The 22,699-nt window shown below is 42.1% G+C and overlaps 1 protein-coding gene across 3 annotated transcripts in view; it reads left to right on the top strand.

Moving 5' to 3' along the window:
* The window catches only part of MCC (MCC regulator of Wnt signaling pathway), a 400,040-nt gene extending 377,513 nt beyond the window's left edge, over positions 1-22,527 (top strand). For all 3 annotated transcript variants that reach the window (XM_006134467.5, XM_025190402.3, XM_006134468.5), the window contains 2 exons: positions 15,250-15,372; positions 17,659-22,527. In XM_006134467.5, the coding sequence (XP_006134529.2) occupies positions 15,250-15,372; positions 17,659-17,839 (304 nt within the window). In that variant the 3' untranslated portion in view covers positions 17,840-22,527. The remainder of the gene's footprint in view (positions 1-15,249; positions 15,373-17,658) is intronic.
* The last annotated feature ends 172 nt before the right edge of the window (positions 22,528-22,699 follow it).

Below are 22,699 nucleotides of genomic sequence, written 5' to 3' on the forward strand. Positions count from 1 at the left end.
CCAACGTAAACTAAATGTCTCTTGGCTTGCTGGCACGTTACACAGATGGGCTGCGGGCTGAAGGTTGCCAACCCCTGCTATATATGTTCCACTAGCCTCCAGTTGTAAAGATTTAGCCTTTATCAATCCTGTAGAACTTTTTCGGGGGGCAAGAGACCAGCAGTCTGGCTGCTCCCTATGCTGATTACATGCTACCTACCTAAAATTACACTAACCATTCCCATTTGAAAAGTATATTTATTTGTCTTTCTGGCCAAAAAGCTGCATATAGTGTTGGTGTGGTCTGTCAGATAGTTGCTCTGTTTCATATCTGAGGCCATTTCATTTCAGTTTAAGTATGTAATGTACATAGGGATCCCTGAGGATGAAAGGCATTATATACAAGTAAGGTCATTACTACAATAAAATCAATACAGCTCACATTATTTGCCTCCTACTCTAGAAATTGCAGTTGCTGAATATTTAGCTTGGATGTAAAAACAAAAACATGTAGTAGTTAAAAAATTGTAATGTATTCAGTCCTGCACGCAGGAATTTCTGTGTGGGGAGCCTCGTTACTAGGTGAAGGGGGGGATGGGGGATCAGCCCAAGCCTTCCCCCACTGCCTGGAGCCATGGGGGAGGGAGGCCGGGGCAATGCACCACCCCTATCTTTCCTAGCTCAGCCGGAATCAGCCCCATGTGTACCATGAAAGACTATGGGCGGGGGGGGGGGGCATGTTCACACTCTTCTCTTTCCCTCCTCCCCTCCCAGGCCTGTTATTTGTGAGTGTGTGTTCCATTGGGTAAGTGAGTTGAGTAATCATTATCCAAGGCTTTTTTGGCCTCAGCCGAATGGAAACCAGTCCTAGCACACAGAGCTAGGTCAGCATTTTGTGTCTTCTTTCTAGCTGTAGCTTTTGGATTTTATTGCCTTCTGCTTCAAGGACGATTTCCATGATCAGTGGGGAGAAGAATTTGGGCTGAGAACCATGTCAGCCAAACCAAGCCATAGGCTAACCTCCCTATGTAGTCTGGTTTTTAAGAGAGTTCTTAGTCAAAAAGTCTGTCTCCAGAGATGGTAGAAACTATGCTAAACCCTGATGAGTAATGGCTGTTTAAAAATGTATAATTTTTGTTAACTTGGTTTTCCTCTCAATGTAGATAGAAGCTTTGTGATCTAAATAAGATGTATATAGCTGCAAAGCCACAAAAGGACCCTTTTGTTATTAATGCAACTATAAAGATGTTTGTGTGCGCACAACAGCAAATGCCACTGTGAGCTGAATTACGACATTTTGCTGGGGAAGAGATGACTGATGCTGTGAGAGCTGGTATGCAGATTTCTCAGTCCTGCTCCCACTTGCATGTCAGAAGGATGTATTTTCAATGTCTGGTATACTCCCTGAGTCCTATCAATGAAATTTGCGAAGACCCCCCCCCCCTCTGAAAAAGCATTGTGCATTAGAATGTAAGCGCTCATTTACAAGGATGTGCTCTGCTGTTAGGTTTGCAAAGATAACCTTCCAAATGTGAGCTGAAAGTGAACTGAAGCAGCATTCTCTTCCTCTGTCTGTGAACATGGGAGGGAAAAGCTCTTGAAAGTTATCTCTGGAACCTAAGAGACATTTCTCAGTGCTGCTTCTATTAGCAGAAACATCCAGTCATTGTGCTGGTTAGACATAATGGTGAATACTGAGGCACCAAGATAACTGGTAAAAGGAGGTCACATTCCTCAAAAATGCACTCACCTCCAAACCTGCCCGCAAGTGAGAGGGAAAGAGGAGGTGCAGCTCTTCCCTTTGGCAAAAAGCCACAAATCCCTTCAGAGTACTATAGGCCCAAACCACCTCCCCCACCTTCCTAGTTGCCAAAAGCACCAACTGTCTCCTGTTGGCTGTCAAAACCTACAGCTTTCCCCTACATGATTTTATGCAGTTGCTGCAGAGCATATGGGAGCCTTCTCTATTGAAGTAATGCTCATTATATTTTAAAATGGTGTATAGCTGTGAAAAAGCAGAAGGAGATCGCCTTGTGCAGGAAAAAAATAGACATTGACGTAATAATTTGGAAGCATTTACTTTTTCATGCCCTGTAGCTGGTTTTGCAGCAGCATCACCAAGGGTGCTGATTGCTGCAGGGTGTGTTTAATGTCTTCCTGCATTCAGACAACTTTGACCCTTGACTTAGCTTCTGAAGTTCACCCAACTGGTCTAGGTGTTCCCTAGAATGTCAGTATAGTGCTCGTAAATGAATGATTTGGGGAGATCCAACAAAAAGATTATATTCTTACCTTACTGTTTTGATGCATATTTGTATTTGTGCCAGTTATTCAGGTTCTCTCATCGCAATTGCTTTGGAACCAACTTGAGAGTTTCTCTTGGCTTTGTACACTGTGAAACTCTGTTAATGTGCTTCCACCGTAGACCTCTTTCCTCTTCTCTTCTATAAACAAGCCACACGCAAAGTACAGCCAGTCCCCGGGTTACGTACAAGATAGGGACTGTAGGTTTGTTCTTAAGTTGAATTTGTATGTAAGTCGGAACTGGTACATATTGTAGGGGAAACTCTAGCCAAACATTTTTTTTAGTTTTGGATAGCATAGGGAAAGGTTAACTCCCCTCTAATGTTTGTTTTGCTGTCTGTTCCCCTGTTCAGAAGCTTTCACATCTATTTCTGTCCCTGTGACAAACTCAGGACTAAAGGAGTAACTCATCAAATACCAAACAGCTCTGCACCATGCTTTGAGCTAATAGCTTTATTTACACACACCACCCAGGGTTCTAGGAGGAGGGTCCTTTTTTTGCTAACACAATGAGGCCAGCACTTTGTTTGTTTTGGTGGAGTCTTTGTTTGCCCGGGGAGCCCAGCATGTATAGGGGGAGGAGGGGCAGAGAGGCTGCTTTTGTCTGCTGTTCGGCAGCCTGTTGCTCAGGGGAGGGGGCAGCCTGTTGCTGGCAGGGGGGGAGGGGGGAGGCGTGCAGGATGCGAGGCCGTGGGGGGGGGCAGCGGGCGTGGGGAGGCACTTTTCCTCTGCCCGGCAGCTCTGCGGGATCCCTGTCCCTGTGGCCAGCTGCTGCAGGCAGAGGCCAGTTGGAGCCGGCCGAAGAGGAGGAGGAGGTGGATTCTAGTACCCAGGTGAGCGAGCCCCGGGGACGCTGCTGCGCTCCGGGAGCCCGGCATGTATAGAGGGGAGGAGGGGCAGAGAGGCTGCTTTTGTCTGTTCGGCAGCCTGTTGCTCAGGGGAGGGGGCAGCCTGTTGCTGGCAGGGGGTTGGGGGGGGGGGCAGCGGGCGTGGGGAGGCACTTTTCCTCTGCCCTGCGGGACCCCAGTTGGAGCCGGCCCGAGGAGGATCCTAGGACCCAGGTGAGCGAGCCCCGGGAATGCTGCTGCGCATGTGCGGGAGTTGCCGTTCGTATCTAGGGATCCGACATAAGTCGGATCCACGTAAGTCGGGGACTGCCTGTAGTAATTATCTGAAAGTTGCATGCTATCAAGTGGTGGTGGCAGCCTGTGGCCCGAGGGCTGCATGTGGCCCATTGGGGTTCACTGTGTGGCCCACAAGACGTTTTGTTTACTGTTGCCCATGCACAGGGTTGCCAGGTTCTGTTTTTCACCCACAGAGTATTTTTTCTACTGTTGTTATGAAAGTGACATGCACATAAAGCAAGGGCATGTGAAGTGAAGTTTGTGCTGATTGCACACAACATTGAGAGAGCTGTGCGCCTCCTCTGCATCCAGTTGAAGCACTGCTGTGGTTCAATCCGCACATCCCACAAACTGTAGGAATGCAAGGGCAGTTGGCAGAACTATCCTGTGTTGGGAGACTGTCTTGCTTGTGAATCTTGCGGCCCACTAAGATGGAAGGCCACTCATGTGGTCCACTCGCTAGCGCAGATTGCTCCTCACTTCTATAAAGTCATATTTGGGCTACCAGGTTTCCACTATTGTAGACTGGGATGGACAGGCTTGCTGACTTGATTGGCTTGCTTGCTTTGTTTATGCCAAGTTCTGGCCGAATGTAAATCTGCCCCATTTTCCAAAACACATGTTTTGCAATGTATTTCTCTTCTCTCTGTGGTCTCATAGAATACTTTGATGGGTGTCCAAAGTTTGACAGTCTCAAGACAATGAATAATTGTACAAATTGTTGGAAGGCAATGTCTTATGTTTGGGATGAAGTGAAAAAATATTCCCAGCAGCGTGGTGGCATAGCATTGGCACTGTGTGCTGTCTCACCAGAGATGGTGGCTGTAAGAGAGGATTTGTTGTAATTCCCAGTTGCCAGGAATAATGGAGGCTCAGCATAGCAGTGACTGTTGACAGTCTCATAAGTAGTATATGCCTTCCTGCTGTGCTCTTCTTTCAAGCTGTAGGAGAGGGGACTGTAGCTTTGTCCATTTTACTTCATCTTTGATACATGTATTTATTAGCTCATGGATGCTTATGGCAGCAACTCTGCAAAGAGGAGGAAATGAGAAAAATGTCCTGTAGGGAATGAACTTTCCTGAAGGGAGATGGATAAGATGATGTAACTGGGTCTTATTCAGTCTCTGATTCCTATAATTCTGTGAAAAATGGTTGGTTGCGTCCCCTCAGGACCATATATCAATATTCTGATTCTTTAGGCCCTCTCACTTTCTTTAACCATCTGCAACAAAACTGAAGCTATAATACTTTTGGTGTCTGCACAGATTTTTTTTTTTTTTTTTGTAATTCTTTATATTTATTAAAATGCTTGGCCAGAAGGACTGATACTCCAGGGACTAGTAATGGGACACACAGTCCTTCACCTGAGGGTCACCACTTCAAATCCAGACCAGGTCAATGTTGGCCAAAACTCATTATATCTGATGATCATTCAGGGCCCATGTGAAATGAGTCAGTGATCTCAGTCCAGAGGATTGGTGCTCACATCCGAAAAGCTCCCATTCCGCTTTGTGCCCATGGTGACAGCGTTGGCAGAGAAGCCCAGGGTTGAATGGGCATGGAGACTCACCTAGTAGAATGGTGTTGAATTAGTGCAGTGAAGTGGGCAGTGCACTGCATATGCCGAGCTAGTTCTATGCATCATGAGGCTATGGTGTACAGTTTGCCAGTCACTCACCCCTCCTCCAGTGCTTAATGCACTAACAAAAATGTTCTCGACAGAGCTTACTTCTCCTTGCTCAGGATTTATCATTCTTCCACCTGCCTTGAAACAAGGGCTATAGACACTTCTATTAGCATGTTGAAAAGTTGTCTGGTTTCGCTATAGCTTCTGTAATTTCCTTTGTGTCCTCAAGTGTAGTCTTCATAGATGTACCAAAGAGCTCCCTATGCTTGTCGCAGCATCAGCACCCTGGAAATAGGTCTCTCTGATATTTGGAAATTAGCAGTGTCACAGAAAGCTGTGCTGAATCATGAAGGTGGCCATTTCTTCACATACTACCAATTGCATTTAGATCAAATGGCAAAATTTGCATTTAGTCTTCTGCATAGCTCAGGGCTGTTTGGATCTGAGGTTTTAGTTCAGCTCTTGAAGGCAGTTATTTCAAGCCGTCACGTTAGGATCCTGATCTGGACATAAGTGCCTCCAAAATTCAGGCCTATTTTAAACACAAATTAAGCCATCTCTTGCAGACCAAAAAAGGAAAACGAAATTATAGCATATTGTAATGATCAAAAAGAACAGAGACAACTAAAAAAGTGCCACAGTGAAATGTCCCTGGGTGCTATACTGCAGCCCAAAGCATACATGCAGATGTCAATAAAGCTTTTTAGTGTTAAAAAGCAACCTATCACATTTCTTTCCAGAACCAAATTTTGTGGCAGATTGCAATGAAGTCACAATAACACAGCCATCTGCAAAATCCAAGGATCCCTGACTTTTCATGCCTTGACCATTATCCAGTCTCTCACATGTCGAAGAGTTTTCCTATGTCCATTGAGGGATTTGGGAAGTACATCACAGGGTTATGGGAATGTGTCTATGCTATGTAATACAATAAATCACGGCCAACAGAGAAATCCTGAGTGGTAAAGTGTAGTGGCGTTCTGGTGCAGACTCCTCAGAAGTGTGAGGGGAGAGATTGCTATTTTGTCATTTTCCACAAATAACCATTATCACTTTCATCTGTTTTTAACTAGAATGAGTAGCTCTGCTGACGACAGGTTAGTCACCCAAATAGCTAAGCTACTCTCCATCTTGACAGAATTGTCAGTGTGTTCTCTGAGGAGGCCTAGAACTGGAAAAGCTCCAGGTGAGGAACAAAGCTGTGCAGGGAAGTTTGACTAGAGAGTGTCTCCGCTGTGCCTCTCTAATTATTGTGCAGAACCCCTTGCATCCATAAGCATCACTTCTTTGATTTTCAAGGTGCCATACCCCCACAGCTCCCATGGGTTTCTGAGAGCTGTGACTTCTGAACCACTGATAATCAGGCCACAGGGTAGAAGAGTGCAGTACTCCTGCACACAACAGCAAGGCGAGCTTTGAAGCATTTCACACCTTTCCTCCTCTGCATAGCCAAACTTGTGGCAGGAAACAACACTACAGGGGTCTGTTGGTCCAAACACACATGTGACTTGGACAGATGTCAATTCAAAAAGGCTTTTTCTCCCCTCTAGCTTTTTATGGATGTTTCATTGCTGTTGCTATTAGGAAACAAATATTTGTGTGGCCTCCTCTTCTTTTGTGTTCCATATTACCAGTTCCATCTTGCATGGCCTATGTCGCTGTGTTTGATTGGTTTAGGGATGTTGCATGCAGTGCTGGCATTGGTTATTAGTTTAAAATGCTAATGGGAAGAGGATTCAGCTGCATGGGTGTCTGAATCAGAAATGACAAGTGTGTGTCACCATGCCTTCCAGGATGATGTGATACATGCCCTCATAAGAGGAGATTCAGGCATTAGGAGTAGGGTCAGACACCATGGGCCAAACCTACAGCAAGTATGGGGAAACCAAACTGACACACAACTTCAAAAAGTTTGCTGTTTTGTGTGGGGCCAAGGTTTGGGATTTTTCTGCCCAAATTGGATTCACATCATTTGGTGTGGCTAGATGTATGAAAGTAGACACACATTGGGGCCTTGTTAACTACCCTTGCTTCTGAAACCATTTCATAAGCCTGAGCCAAAGCTCTTTAAAGCAACTCAGCAGTTGTCCCCTTTACTTCCACTCCGCAATTGTTTTAGTCTTAAAAAGGAAAGCAAGAATCTCCATTAATACTAATTTCAATGAATAAGTGGTACCGTTTTTCAGAGCCTGCACATACTCAGAGTAGTTTTTCCCTTCAGAACAAAATGTGCTTTGGGATTTCCCCAAATGACTTGTTTAGTTTCCTGCTGACTCTTCACTGGAGCAGGAAGTTATTAACTGATCAAAACAGAACCACAATTTCTTGTTGGATCTGCTTGCAGGCCTGTTTCTGATCATAGGCTCACTCCTGCAAGTGCACACATGCCCCATTTTTCTCTGCGTACAGTTCACACAAGACATGAGGTGCTTCTGCTATGTTTTTCTCAACTCCCTCTTGCTGCAGGATCAATTGGAAAAAGGAAGGTGTGGGAGGTGAGAGCACAAAGGCGCTGCTGCTCTTCATCAAGCTAAACAAAAACAAGTTGTAAGGTTGAAACAGCTTCTGAATGTAGAAGTTGTCAGTGTTCCTTTTAAAATAGATAATTCTCTCATTTAAGTTTAAATACAGACACAACAGCCAACATAGATGTGTTCTGAAGAGATGCTGTGTTATAAATAGCACTTATTTTTACATGTGCTATTTCTGTATTTGCTGAGTCTTCATATCCTGCTGATTTATAATAGCAATCAGGAGAGTGAAGCTGTGCTCAAAATTCCATCAATGCACATAGTCCTTTAGTGCATTAATGAAATACACAGTGCACATTCAAGTTCCTTATCTGTCAGATATAAACTACAGAACAATGCCTGGAAGGGCATAAATGTCAGAAGAATTTTCATATGCCAAAATAGCATCTCTTTGCTAATTGGGGAACAGTGGATAGTAAGGAGGCTCTGACGACACAGAGAATATTCTCACAAGATTATAAAAAGGAATAGAGACTGCTAATATACTAGCAGTTTGCAGCTGTGATGAAATATCTAGCATTCTGGTAAAACTGGAAAAAACAACACTTGGGGAGGAGAGAACTTGAGTTCATGTGTTTTGGTTATTCTGCCAGTCTTCAAACAAATCTCAGTTTAACAAATTCCAAAACAAATTAGATGTTGGATGAATAACTCTTTGCTTTTGCTGCTGCTTCAGTGTTTCATATGCCTGAGTAATGCTTTTCGGTAGAGGGCCCATTTAACTCAGTGGAATGTAATAATAATCGAGTACATAGCAGGAACTCAAAATTCAGAAGTGTTGGATCCCTCTGGATACTTGCTTCACTCCATCTAATTGCTGTGAATGTCTTTCATGAGAAGTCTTGCAACAATTCACTGAAAAAAGCATCAAACTAACAGAACTACCTGAATCTGGCTACTACAAATTAGATTTATTTCAGCAGTGTGACCCACATTGAAGGATCCTAGTAAGTGTGGAAGAAGAAGGGGTACAGTACACATTGCATAAAGCCTCAAGAGTCTCCAAGCTGCACCTGAAAAGAATTTGACCAATCTAGGAGGTACTGAGGACTGATCAGGCAGGAAATGTAACAATTCAGTTCCTCTCCCAGGCAGCCTGTCTGTAATAACCTGGAAATGGGGAAGAAAAGGTAGAGGTAGAGAGATTTAATCCATAGAGTGCATTGGTTGAGAACTTCCTTCACTGGCAAAGTGGAGTTTATAAAAACAACCTCACCATGTAACAGAAGCAAGTCAGTTGCTTGTTTGCTCTTAGTGCAAGGAAAGCACTTAAACATCTTAAAAAAACAAAGCAAGCTCCCTTTTATCATTCCTTCCCTAGCACTTTAGTAGCTGTACACTGGGACTTTGTCACAAGTGATGTATTGAGAACTTTTTAAAAATGAATTACTGCCTTGAAGTGTTCCTCTTTGTGTAAGTTGCCGCAGTCTTGTCTTTGTTTCAGTGCAGTGTTTTCTAGCTTATACTTTATTTTAAATGGACCTTCTTTTTTTTAAAAAAAAAAAAATTTACTTACTGTGTATATGCATCGTAGCTCACTTACTACTCATACTGTGTCACAGGCCAGTATAAATATATCTTCTCCTCTCCCCATCCAAGTCCCCAACCACCCACTTTCTTAATGCAGGCAAGCACTCAATCTCTGTGCTACTCTGTTCAGGTTCTTAAATGGCTCTTTAAGAGTAGTAGTATCAGGGCACCTGTCAGAAGCGCATTAAAGCAATGTGACTAACTTCTGGAATGTCTAGTTCATTCATCTCTGATTCGCTCACAAAGGGGGGGTTGTTTTGGTTAACTAAGGTCAATTATCTGTACACTGCTGTTTATTCATATTGGCTAAAGCAGGGGCAAAGAAATGCACCTTGCACTTGGAAGCAGAGCCTCACCTCCCCCAAAAAAGGGAGAAAAAGACTAGAAATATAAGAACAGGCATGAGTCTATTCAGCAAAAGAATTAAGACTTTCCTTTAAAAAAGATTCTTTCCACTCTCTCATTTTAATATAACCAGGGTATCTTGACAATAGTACATAGGTATAAGTAACTAGCATGCCGGTTTTCCCTGATTTTTGGTTTGGGAAAACCCTTCTGTTACTGAAGAAGGATTTGAAATTTGTTAAACTAGCATGTTAGATGGCTTTTTCTGTAGTTATAAAATACTGCCACTTTCAGGCCAGCACTGGAATTGTGGTCTGATTGAGCAACAACTCCAAAGAATCTCAGCATATTGAGGAATTCAAAAGGTTTCACACACTGCAATGTGATAACTTGGGATACATCTACACAGCACCATTATTTTGGAATAACCGACATCATTCTGAAATAACATAGTGCACATCTACACTGCAAGCCTTTATTTTGAAATAATGTCAGGCTCGAGGACTTCTTACTCCGACTCCTGTAACCCTCAAGTTACAAGGAGTGAGGGAAGTTGAAGGAAAAGTGTTCTTCCTTCAGCTTCCTGCTGTAGACAGCCAAAAGCCAAATTAAGCTATTTTGACTTAAGCTATGCAATTGTAGCTTAATTTGATTTTACCCCTGCTGTGTAGATGTACTCTTGGTGTCCAGTAGTTTTTAATAGGGATGTTGGAGTGTTACTGTTTAACTGATAAGCTGATGTTTAGCAGTTAATGATATTGGTTAAACTCAGCCACTTCCCTGTCAGCCGATGGTCAGGGCAGTGCGTGGTACGTGTGTGTTATACACCCGAGTCTTCAACTGCTAGGATCAGGGTCCCTTCGCAGCAGGCAGCCTAGGGAAGGCTGATGGACGCCCCCGAGAATTTGCAGGCAGAGTGTGTCACGTCTGAGTCTTCAACTGCTAGGACTGTGGTCCCTACGCAGCGGGCAGCCCAGAGAAGGCTGATGGATGCCCCAAGGGTGTGCAGGGAGAGCTTATTTCATCCGTGTCTTTAGCTGCTAGGACCAGGGTCCCTTCGCAGAGGGCAGCCTAGGGAACGGTGACGGATGCCCCCAAAGGATGTGTCCTGTGGAGGCGACACGATACAAACACCCAGCTCTCCCTCACTTTGTCTGCCCTATGACCGGATGGAGTTCTTTTAAATTGTGCTTGTTTCTGTTACAGCAACGGTGAAGGAGTCAGGTTAAAGCTTAAACAGTTGCAGGTTTATTAAAGAAGCTTATAAATCATATGGTTACAATGGCTATTGCTCTATTAATTGCTAGCAAATATAGATCTTAAAAATGGTTACAAAGAAAATAAAGATAGAAAATAGAAATAATGGTACTAAGTGACAGCTTAATCTTTAAAGAGCTCTAAGTCTATGTGTATACTTAAGGCAAAGAACACATCCAGGTACAATTTTTACCCCCTTCTGTGCCTCTCAACTCCAGTGTATAAGGCCAGGTCCGGTCCCTCAATTCCTAGGAAAGACGAATACGAGGTAGGCGTCCCCGTGGAACCTCGGGAGCCCAATCACCTAATCCAACCAGCAGATAAATGGTAGACTGTTGCTCAGAGTGTGTGTGCTGCTGGACCCATCTTTATACCCATAGGGGCCCGTATCCTCTTTCTTATCTAAGATGCCAAATTGTGTTGGTCTGTCTTTGTGACGCCAGTTCTTACACGGGCGTTTCAACTTAATTTACACTTGTAAGAGAGAGAACTAAATTGTGAGTACTGGACATTCTTTACTGGGCGGGCAATTCCTCCCCCTCCCTTCCCCCCGGACGAGTGTGTGATATCAATATGGGTTTCAGTCAAGGGCACTCCTCTGCTGCCTCTTGGTCAGCGATTAGCTCAATCACCCTCATATCTATGCTTACAGTTGTCCAGGGTCACTGTGAGCTAGCATATCCGGGCCTCCTGTCAAGGCTTCAAAGACTGTGCTGATTTTACTGCTGTGTGTGTGCCCTGTGTGCTCCAGGCATCTAGAAGAGGCAAGCAAGATGGATGTTACAGGGGGGTTCCTGTCTGGCTAGACTCCCCAGGAACCAGGGTGGCAGGGGCTTGCAGCCATGCACCCAGAGAAGCTTTGCTGTGGACTGCACAGTATAAACATAAGCTTTACACTGCAGAGTCCACAGCACGCGTAACCATGTAACTGGTAAGATTTTTACTGTATTAAATTATTTTTAACATCCCTAGTCTTTAAAGTGCGTCGTTCCTCAACTCTAATAGAGTGCAGATTTAGACTAGCCAGGCACCATACAGAAATGCTGTTCTTTGACAAGCCTCGGTTATTATGTATCAAATTTAAAACCATGATGTCCAGTACCGCATGTGGCTATTTGGCCGGTTGAGTGTGGCTAGTTGGCTTGAACAATAAAAATCTCAAATAGATGCATTCAAAACATTTTTCAAATCAAACTACATTTTTCAGAGAATTTAAAAAAAAGTTTAGAAGATCTTTCTAAACTCTAAAGCCACTCACTATCCATTAATTTGACCCATCTGCTGGATGGAGACTTCCGCCAGTTCGCAGAACAGCTTAAATATGCCACTTAGGGCAGAAATCCTCATGCATCATCGTAAGCCACAGCTGGTATTCCCGGGTACTAGTTTTCTACTGGTATGTATCATCGAAGCCTTTCTGAAAGTACTACTGAGTTCTCTGTGTGAAATTATTCTTGTATGAAGCAGCACAGTTTTTAAGCTGGCCAGGCTTGTCCTGGCATTCATTTAAATGGGTTTCTCAAGTGAGTATCTTTCTTTTTAAATTTTCACTGTGCAAGTACAGTACTGTTTATGCTACCTTTGAGATCTGTTTTTGTTTTGAATGGGTGTTTGTGTGCTGGACTCTGGTGATTAGAACAGCTACAATCGGTTGTCAAAAAACTTTTGAAAATACCTTACTTTTTGCCTTAGCCATTAAGCTATTCATTATTAAAATGAAGGCAGGTGAATTCACCCACTTCCTAAAATTGCAGAAAATTGCTGGAGATAGTGACTTTGTGTGTGATGACCTAGATTGTCAGCATTATTTGAGATTAACTTGAAAACCTGGCAATGAAATTCAGCCAATATTTTGCAAATTTTGAAAGCTTCATGATGTTGTTTTTATTCATGAAAAACCCATTTCAGTTCAACATTGCTAATTCTCAAGAACTTGTCAATTTGCTTGGCCTGGACAAACATTTGTTTGAAGAAGATATACTCAAACTTCAAAGTCAGCTCCATCAGTCAAAAAATGAATCTGTTTTGACAATGTGGGGTGCACTTTTGTGACAGAATCAGTTAGCTATTTTGAAAACTGCAGTTTCCAAATCTTTTTCCATATTTAGTTCAACATGGCTTTGTGAATCATCATTTTCTGTCATGTTGTATCGGTCATAGTTACTGGATGAAAATATGGAGCCCAAGTTGAGGGGTGCTGCAGTGAAAGATTTGATTTTGAAGGTTTAGCAATGAAACAAAATTGTCCCATTGATTGAATTTCTGCAAAATGTGGTGATCTCTGTTGATTAAAACCCGTGTTGAAGACTTCTGTTGACATTGAGACAAGAATTAATCTTTCCGGAGTCTCACAAAATTATTTGCATTTTCAGATTAAATGTGGCTAGTTTGCTATAGTAGTAGCCACTATAGTGGTTATTGCTTCAGAACTGCTTGGATACCATGGGTTTAAAATTTAAAAAATGCTTGTTTCCTAACTGAACCTTGCAAACCCAGCTTAGGGCCAGAAAGTCAAACTAGGTACTTCTCTTCTGGCACATACATTCCAGCAATAACAGTTCTGCTAGCCAAAATATGCCTTCAGTAACACCTGTATTAGTGAACATTATCTTCCTGTTAAGCACCTGTGCAACCATATCATAATGAGATTCTGCCATAACTGCAACCTCCAGAGCACTCAGTCGACTTGTACAGGTGTTACTGATTAACTTTATAAATGAAATGTAGTAAACAATTTTGTCGACAATTAGACTAAATTCTGTCTAAACTAAAGTGAACCAAAATCTAGCTTTCGCTCACTTTTCTGTTGGCTCTGCAGGGCTAACAGGAGGAAATATTTATTTTTAGTCACTATAACAGGGATATGTAGAGTAAAGTGGTATTTGCGGTGACCTTCAGAGAGGTAATAACATGGTTCAAATTCAAGCTCTTCTGTATTTTACAGTTGTGTAGGAGAAAGTGTAATCACTAATGTGGGAGGTTGAGTGTACATTTGGTACATAGCATACACTATTCTGTTAAAAAGACTTATATCATGTGTACAATGGAGTTAAAGCAGACAGGCTGTTAAATTGGGTTGTTTGTATCATAGATGCACAAATTGTGGAATATTTTTTTTGGCTAACATAGTAAACAAAAGCATTCTGTTTAAAATTAGATTTACATTGCATGGGGAGCCGTGCCAAACAGTCTTGAGAGTCTAATAACCACTGTCCAATGACCACATTCAGATAGGTGGTACTGGGATCAGTACTGTCTTGTTTGCAGCCATAACTTTTGGATTTCCCTTATGGACTGCATATCAGGATGATGCCTCTAGCATAAATAGCAGCAATTTATAACGAAGTGTGGTTTGTTGATTAAACCCATAACCTTAATTTATGCTATAAATTGCCCACCATGGATTTCCAGCTAAGGACCTCGGAATCATGGACCAGTACAGCCATCCAGAGGGGAAACAAGAGAAGCTTAAATCAAACAACAGATGTGTAAATAAAGTTTAATGGCTGAAAGAAGCTAAGTAGAGTCAAGTTAATGGAATTCATAATAAAGCTCAAAATGTCAGCACAGTTAAAAAATACTGTTGATTAATTTGGGTTGGGAAAAAAGGACATTTACAGCAAATGGAGACTATTTTAGCAGATCCCACATTAAGAGGCAGGCCGGCCCCCGATTAAACACATTCATTACAGTGGCTTTACTAGACGGCATACCCAATCTCTAACCTTGAGTAGGTTTTCTAATATGCATCTGAGTATTAGTGCACTTTATGAATTCAGGATTCCAATCCACACCTTGGCAGCAAAGCTATCTTAATGCAATCCTGAAACTGCTTCAGACGGCTCTTGTGGCTTTTATTCAGAAAAATACCTGTGCACCCTCTAGAAATCACTATAGTGCGTAACTGTGCAGTTTCATTGGTAGCATTATACGTTTATTACACACACACACAGTTATGTTAAAAGAAAAATAAGGTTGCATAGGGCTCAGAAGGAAATGCTAGAGTTTTTGCTAATAATGAGTTCTTAATAATGTTTGATTAGCACATTCTCTAGTTCTCCTGCCATGACTGCATTTCAGTTAATTTTTCGCTACATATTAGCTTTAGGTTTAATTTCCCTTTACAGTGTTTTCTTTACTATCTGAGTTGCCCACTTAAGTAATTATAATATATAAAAAACCTGCCGTATGTTAAAGACTTTCTTCCATGCATCTCTTTGCCTAACTCTGTAGATACTGCACATTATTCTGTGCTTCTGTGAGAGAGACGTAGGGTGGACAAGACCATACTAAGTGACAATCTGATTGACCATGTTTCTTTTTTATCCTACAGTCCTGTGTAAATTGTTACTGTTTTGCTTTTTTTAAAAAAATTAATGTAATATAAATTTAACTTCATAAAATGAAATCTTTGCTTACCAAAGAAGCATAAAACAATATTCTCCTCTTTTTAAATCTAACACAGACAGAAGCTTCCTGAATGCTGTTTATACACTGGAAAATACAAATTGTATGGATAACTAATTTCCTCACTCCTTGTGTCCTGGTGCAGAGAGAAGAAACTGAAAGCAAGAGTGCAAGAGTTAGTGAGTGCCTTAGAGAGACTCACAAAGAGCAGCGAAATCAGACATCAGCAGTCTGCAGAGTTTGTTAATGACCTGAAAAGGGCAAATAGGTAAGGAATCTTAGTGAATGGATGCACACATTGACTTCTGCTGCATTACCTATGAGCAATTGCTACATCCTCCTCTACTTTCCAGTAGTGTGTCCTATAGGATGCAATGTTAGGGTTGAGAGCGTAATCTTGGTCACTGAGGGAGGGGAGGCAGGGCAGGGGTAGATTTTATTGTGGTTAAAAATAGCATGTGTTATAAAACAGTTCTGTTTAGTCATGGTTGTGAATTATTACTGTTTTCACTCCTCCCTGGACTAGCTCATGTATCTCTTATTCCTTCAAACTCTATTATCAAGTTTCCTTCCACGCTCCCACTCAGTCCTAGTGCTGACAGTACAGGCAGTCCCCGACTTACGTCGGATCCGCACTTACGAACGGGGCTTTTCTCGCCCCGGAGCTCACGGGCGGCAGGACCGCCCAGAGCGCAGCGGTCCCGCCACCGCGTCCTCCGGGGCGAAAAAAGCTGCTCCGGGTCTCCCTGGTGTGCTGGGGGGTGACTCCCCAGCACAGATGGGAGACAGGAGCAAAGCCGCAGAGGCAGCGGGACCTCTGCGCCTCCACGGCTTTGCTCGGGTCTCCCTGGTCTGCTAGGGGAGGAGGGGGCGCAGCTAGTGCCCCCCCCCCCCCCAGCTGACCAGGCTTTTGTTGCGGGACACCTGGGGTAGAGCAGCTGGGGTGCTGCCGGGTTGGTCCTGCGGGGACCTACCCGGCAGTGCCCTAGCTGTTCTGTCCCAGGAGTCCAGATTCAGCTGCTGTTGAAACTGATCAGCGGCTGATTCCAGGAAGCCGGGGGCAGAGCTACTCTGCCTAGGGCTTCCTGTAGTCAGCCGCTGATCAGTTTCAGCAGCGGCTGAATCTGGAGCCAGTTCCGACTTGCATACAAATTCAACTTAAGAACAAACCTATAGTCCCTATCTTGTTCGTAACCCGGGGACTGCCTGTAATATGGACTGTGCCCCAGGTGATGATGTGCATCAATTGGACTGATAGTGAATGGTTGAGTCCTTGAAGAAAAGGCACCAACAATTGTAACTATGTCATTTATCACTCATGAACCGTTAAAGGAAGTCTTGGCAATTGAGTTGATGGGCAAGACTTGATCTACCAGCATCCATTTAGTGTCTTCTGTTGAGTGAAAGGGGAGGCAACAGGTGTTGGAGAGAGGGCATTTGGAAACTAAAATGTCCATTGTTGGACTTCAAAGAAGAACTCTCAAGATCTATCTCGGCACTTATACATCTTCCTTATTATAATACCTGATCATCTCAAGCTCATCAGTGCATTATCTTACTGGGAAGTACAATTATCCCCATTTTACAGGTGGAGAAGCACAGAGAGATTAAATTATTTGTCCAGGTTTATACTTGGTGGGATTTGAACCCAGGTTTCCCAAGTCCCTGTCCCCTTTGTCCCTCCTTCAGAGCTCACCTGCCTTATTATAAATGTGCACACACTCCCCAACTTCCTTTTTGTACTCCATTCACCACAGCCAAATGAGATGCAGCTGTGTCACCTACTAGTTTCAGGCACTCACACCTCTTTATTTATTCCTATTCTTTTTTTGGCATAGGCTTAGGAGGGGGACTAAAACAGTTTAAAAATAATTCAGTGGATGAGGAGTTTTATTATTTACTTAAAGCTTTCATGTTTTATAAATCTTAATTACGTCTAACTTTTGATCATAAACCTATCTGACAGTGCCCCCTTATCACAAAGTGTTTTGGTATGCATGTAGGGTCCAATCCTGTGAGATACTGAGCAGCCTCTACTCATATTCACACCAGAGGGGAGAGGAAGGTGTTCAGCACCTCCACTGATCAGGCCCACAATGCTCAAACATTGTACGATAACCTGGAACTGTGTAGTACATTTGTGCAGCAAGCATAGAGTAATTGATCACAATAAATGATCAGTTAGTGTTTTATAGTGCTTGTGGCATTAAAGCAACATAGCTAAGAGCTCTCCAACAAAGATATTTTCATTCACTAATTAGATCCAGTTCTTGCAGCTTTGTGATATGGATCCCTTGGGCTTTCATTTGATAACTCTTTTTCTGGGAGGATCATTAGTTCCTTTATGGCTGATACTTTAAAAACAAGATCTTGTATTGAGAGAATCATTTTGTAAAGCTTGAAAAAACATGCTCGATGTGATAGTCACATTGAGAGAGGAATCATTTTGCCACATTTTCAAAAGTGGCCACTTATTTTAGGTGAGTCAGTTTCTAGGTGCTTAACTTGAGCATGCTGTGTTGAATGATTTTGTACTGCTGTCTGTTTCTAACAGTAATCTTGTAGCTGCTTATGAAAAAGCAAAGAAGAAGCATCAAAACAAACTGAAGAAATTGGAGTCACAAATGATGGCCATGGTTGAGAGGCATGAGACTCAAGTGAGGATGCTCAAGCAAAGAATAGCATTGCTGGAGGAGGAGAACTCAAGACCTCACACCAATGAAACTTCTCTTTAATTTTTTTTAAATATAAATGACATCTAGTGCCAATTTTTTGGACTGATTTTAGGTAATGAACTCTATAAAGGATATGAAACCTAATACAGGCATAGATCAACCTTGTAGCTTTGTCAAATCAAGCCAGGAGGAATGGAGACACTATTTTAAGCTTAAGCAAAGGATTGTTTATTGATGACTGCTCGAAATGGACAGTGCCTGAAGGTAAAGTTTCCCTTCACACTAGTTACATTCATGGTATATTTAATTGTGTGTGTGTATATACACACACATGCAGAATTATCTTCCATCCTCACTAACAGGTGGCAGTCTCACCATACTTTCATTTTGATCGTGATATGTTACATTACTTTTAATATACTCTATGCCCAAACATACACAAGTATTTATCTTAAAGCAGTTTGATAGCTCTCCCAGTTCCAAGCTCTCTTTGTCCTGGAATCTTGCAGTAAGAGCTGCTGTTGCTGTTACATCCATCATATGTGCATACATTTGGTGGAGAAAGGTATCCAAGACAGAAGCCTGGTTTGTACCTTACACCAAACTTGTATTTGTCCACACTGCACCCAGCTCAACAGATGGAGGAGAACTGCTGCTAATTCAGAGTAGTTTTAGCAGGCAAGATTCCTGGTCATAGCAACTAGAAACCCAATAATGCTACTTTTTTATTTCTTATGCTCTTACCACAGGGGTGGGCAAAATACAGTCAGCAGGTCAAATGCAGCCTGACATTTCTGTCCAGCCTACTGGCATGTGTCTGTGCCCCCTTGGTGGAAAAGGGAGGTGGTTCTGCACATTGCACCTGTCTCCCAGCACCTTCCTCCCAGCTCTGACTGGAAACAGGCCCATAGGAGCAGTCCTTGTGGGTGCAGGCAGTGCATGGAGACCCACTACCTTCATCTCCTCCTCCCATGGGACATAGCCTTCCACACTACTTCCAGAAGCATGGGTCTGTATGTCAGGTAGCCTGCATGATCACCCTGCTATGCTGCCACCTGTGGTAAGTGCCTCCTGAACCAAGCCTGCACCTTACACCTCTGCCCCAGGTCAGAATCCTTTCCTGCACCTAAACTCCCTCCCCAACTCCTCATCCCATCAGTTAATATATGGGGGGGAAAAGCATGGCCTAAGATGACTTACCAAATTTGTGGCATGGCCCCCTGCAAAAATTGCCTACCCCTACCTTGCAGGCTGTGTAGGGCATATGCTTTCAGTTTACAGTGAAGGTGGTATGGGCCAACTTTGGGTAGGAAGTTACAAGGAAGTTTTTGTTCATGTTATATGTTAGCACCAAATGTCAATTTTGAAGAAAACCTTGTTTAAAATGTATTTTAGAAAAGGCTGGATTTTGTTTTTCTAAGAGGCTCGAAAGCCTGTATTAGGTGCAGAGTATTAGACCAGCACAGGGTTCCATTATACTTGTGTGAGAGCAAGAGCAGAAACCCCCCTCTGCACTTACACTGTCTTGACCAAAAGGGTACGTACTTATCAGGAACATGCCTATTCATTATTAAAACATATGCATGGGATTGGGTGTATACATGTAGATAGAGATGTAGACAAACAAAATGAGTGAGCAAATAGCTGGCTCTTAGTTCAATGTGAGTAGTTCTATGAATATAGCCTGCTGATGGCTGATGTAAAATTACATTTATAGGCTATTTTTAATAAGTTGCAGTTCTGATGTGCGGACTTACCCGTTCAAGCCAGTCTGTCTTTCGTGACTGCAAGTTGCATACAGTAAGGCTGAATGAGTCTTTTTTTTTTTTTTTTTTTTTTTAAGTAAAGGCTGAGTGAAGCACAAAGATCAGCTTGCCACCTGTAGAAAGCAAAAGGTGTAGTTGCAGACATGGCTCACATCCAGCTCTGCAGTGCCTTGATCACAGGATTCTTTAGTTTTCACTATTACTGAGATTGTCTGAGCACTTAACTGACGTTTTATTTTAACTGTATCAGCCAAGTAATGTTACTATCACTATTCAGCCACGTAATGTTATTAATATGTATTACTACAACACTGTTTCATACTGGTCAAGCTTGAAGTGCTTTCCTTGGAAAATTGCTTTTCAGAAGTCTTCTCTCATTCCCACCTGTCTCACAGCATTTAGTTTTTGAAGTATTATAAAGGGCTGTGGCTATGGTTTTATATGCCTAGTAATCCTTGCCTAAATTAAGCCTTTGGCACTTCTAATCAGGGGCAATGAGGGGATTTAGGTTTTTAGGATGCAGGTTCAACACAGCCAGCCATGGATAGGATTTAAACTTCTCATCTACGTCTACACTGCAGGCTTCTTGTGCAAGAATGGCTGGTCTTGCGCAAAACTCGCAGAGCATCTACACTGCACGTGCGTTCTTAGGCAAGTAAATTTACAGTATGGTGTTGGAACAGAGAGCTTCTTGCACAAGTTATTCCTCTCCCCCTGAGGAGTAAGCCCTCTTGCGTAAGAGTGTCCACACTGCCAAGGGTGCTCTTATGCAAGAACTTTTGCGCAAGATATCTTCCACAAAAAGCTTCTTGTGCAAGAAACCCAGTGTAGATGTAGCCCAGTGGCTCCTAATGCTAGTTTCCAGCTCTAGCCCTTTCCTTTGACAATTGCTGTTCTTTCCTTAAAAAAGCAGTGAAAGCTGAGTAGCTAGTCTGCATAAATGAAAAAGACTAACATTACTTAGATGCATGATTTGAAAACAAAAGGACCTCAATTACAACTGTTGAATCTGGGTTAGATGGAAAAGCAAGCAGACCTTTAGGGAGTTAAATCCAGCATGCTATACTGCATGTGTTGTATAGTCTGAGTGCTGAGGGGCTAGAGCATCTCACTCCACTGCATAGTAAGAGAGAAGCAGATGGTAAGACCAGAGCATGAAGCCTGCCCTGGATGAACCCCCCAGGCAGAAGGAGTGTGGGCCTGATGGACTACTAACTCCAGTTCTGGAGGTAAGGTCAGAAAACAACTTGAGCTGGGACTTAAAACTTAGGCCCAAGCCAGCCTGTACCCACCTTGTAGCTTGGGTGGGAACCAATCCTCTTTACCCACAGAATTGTAAGCTTTCCTACTTTTAGGCTGCAAAAGATGATTTTTGCAAACCCCATCTGAACAATATTCACATGGATTGTGTATGAGTGCAGCTTTCTCCACTCTAAACTCAGCACGTTTTGTCATGGGACTTTAGTGCAAGCAGGATCAGACCATGTGCCTTTTGTACATTATCCTAGAGAAATCTTTGCTGGTACTAAAAGAATGTGTGCACAACTCAGTGCATATCCCCCACCCCCCATATCATTTCTAAGCCAGTTCCCCCAGGTTCAAGGACTCTGTTCCTTATGTCATCAACTACATTACCTCCTTGAGATCAGCCTACAGCTTAAGCAGGATTCAAGTCCTTAGACTTAAACCTCTCCATCAAACCTAAGTAAGTGGCTAGATAATGGGTCAAGAGTTATATTCTGTTTAATAGTCTATGGTTTTGAGTTGAGATTTCAAAGTCTCGTTCTTCAAAATAGGACAGGTTCTATTAGCTCCATATTCTTTCACTGTGCAGGAAGATCAAGCCAACACTGTACACAGCTGTCCACTAGATAAGAAATGTTTTCCAACTAATTTAAAATCATAAATTATATTGTGATTATGCTAATAGTAACTTGCCTTTGAGTTTTTCAGCAGATTTGTTTTAAATACGTTAAGACTACTGTAAAGATGTGAATTTACAGCAAATATCAATGATTAAAAAGTGACTGACCAAACACTTCTTCCATAATGTTGGTAGAGATGAGCAAGGCAGTACTATTTACTACAGCCTCTGCAATGTTAAGTTACAAGGGAGAGGTGTGTACCTACACAGTACTGGTTCAGTTTGTTAGTACACTAGAAAAGGGAGTAGGGATAGGATTAATAGAAAATAGTAGTGAAAATAGTTTTAAAACAAACTTTTGATTGGTTTTAATGTTCTAGTGCTTCTTGTAATAGGTTTTCAGTAGCAGTAGCCTTAGTACACCGTTAGTCATGAAAACAGTGACCACCTTAAACAATTTCCAAAAACTTGTTATGCAACAATCGGAAATACCAGCTCGAAGTAGTATGTAGCCTTTATCTGAACTGACAAATGTGCAGTCTAACTTCTTTAGAAGTAACGCACATCAACTGCAACCCAACTCCCAAAATTTAAACAAATACTCCAGCATTGAATAACTTAAGTGGAAGAAGATATAGGTTCTATTTAAGAACCTAGTAAATTCTCATTGTCTAACAGACACATGCAACCATGTTAAATTTGTATCTCAGTCTGACTTTTTTAAAATGTCTGAGTCTTATATAGTGCATGGAAACTTTATATTTCATAGTGTTCTGAAAAAGTAATTTTCTAATTAAGGTATAAAACCTTTACACCAGCTTGAATGTATTAGTTATTACAAAGCACATGTGACTAAGTTTGCATTGTCAGTATTCCACTGTTTATACTGGAAGTTTTTCATTTTAAAATGTCATTTAACATTGTACTATACATTGTAATTTGAGACTTCACTTAAATGGATTCACATTAAATGTGTTTTTAGTTCCTTAGCTGCTGTCAAATAGCTATTTTGTGTTTGATATATAATTGTAAAAACGGCATTTATTTATACAGAGACATTTATAATACTTTTTATTTTACAAATGTTCTTATATTCTGAATAAATATTTCTAATGCTACTGTGTCACTTGTTAACCTGACATCGTTGTCATAGTCTAAGTTAATTTAGTCTTATCAGCTTTTCTGACAATCATGAAAAAAAAAAAACTTAGACTGAGTAGAAAACAAAACTCCACTAGAGAATATCACCTTTTTATATTCCACCTACTTTGGAATTTTTTAAAAATAACT

The sequence above is a fragment of the Pelodiscus sinensis genome, chromosome 6, assembly GCF_052426305.1.
Source record: "Pelodiscus sinensis isolate ZL-2025 chromosome 6, ASM5242630v1, whole genome shotgun sequence".
In the NCBI taxonomy this organism is placed as follows: Eukaryota; Metazoa; Chordata; order Testudines; family Trionychidae; genus Pelodiscus; species Pelodiscus sinensis.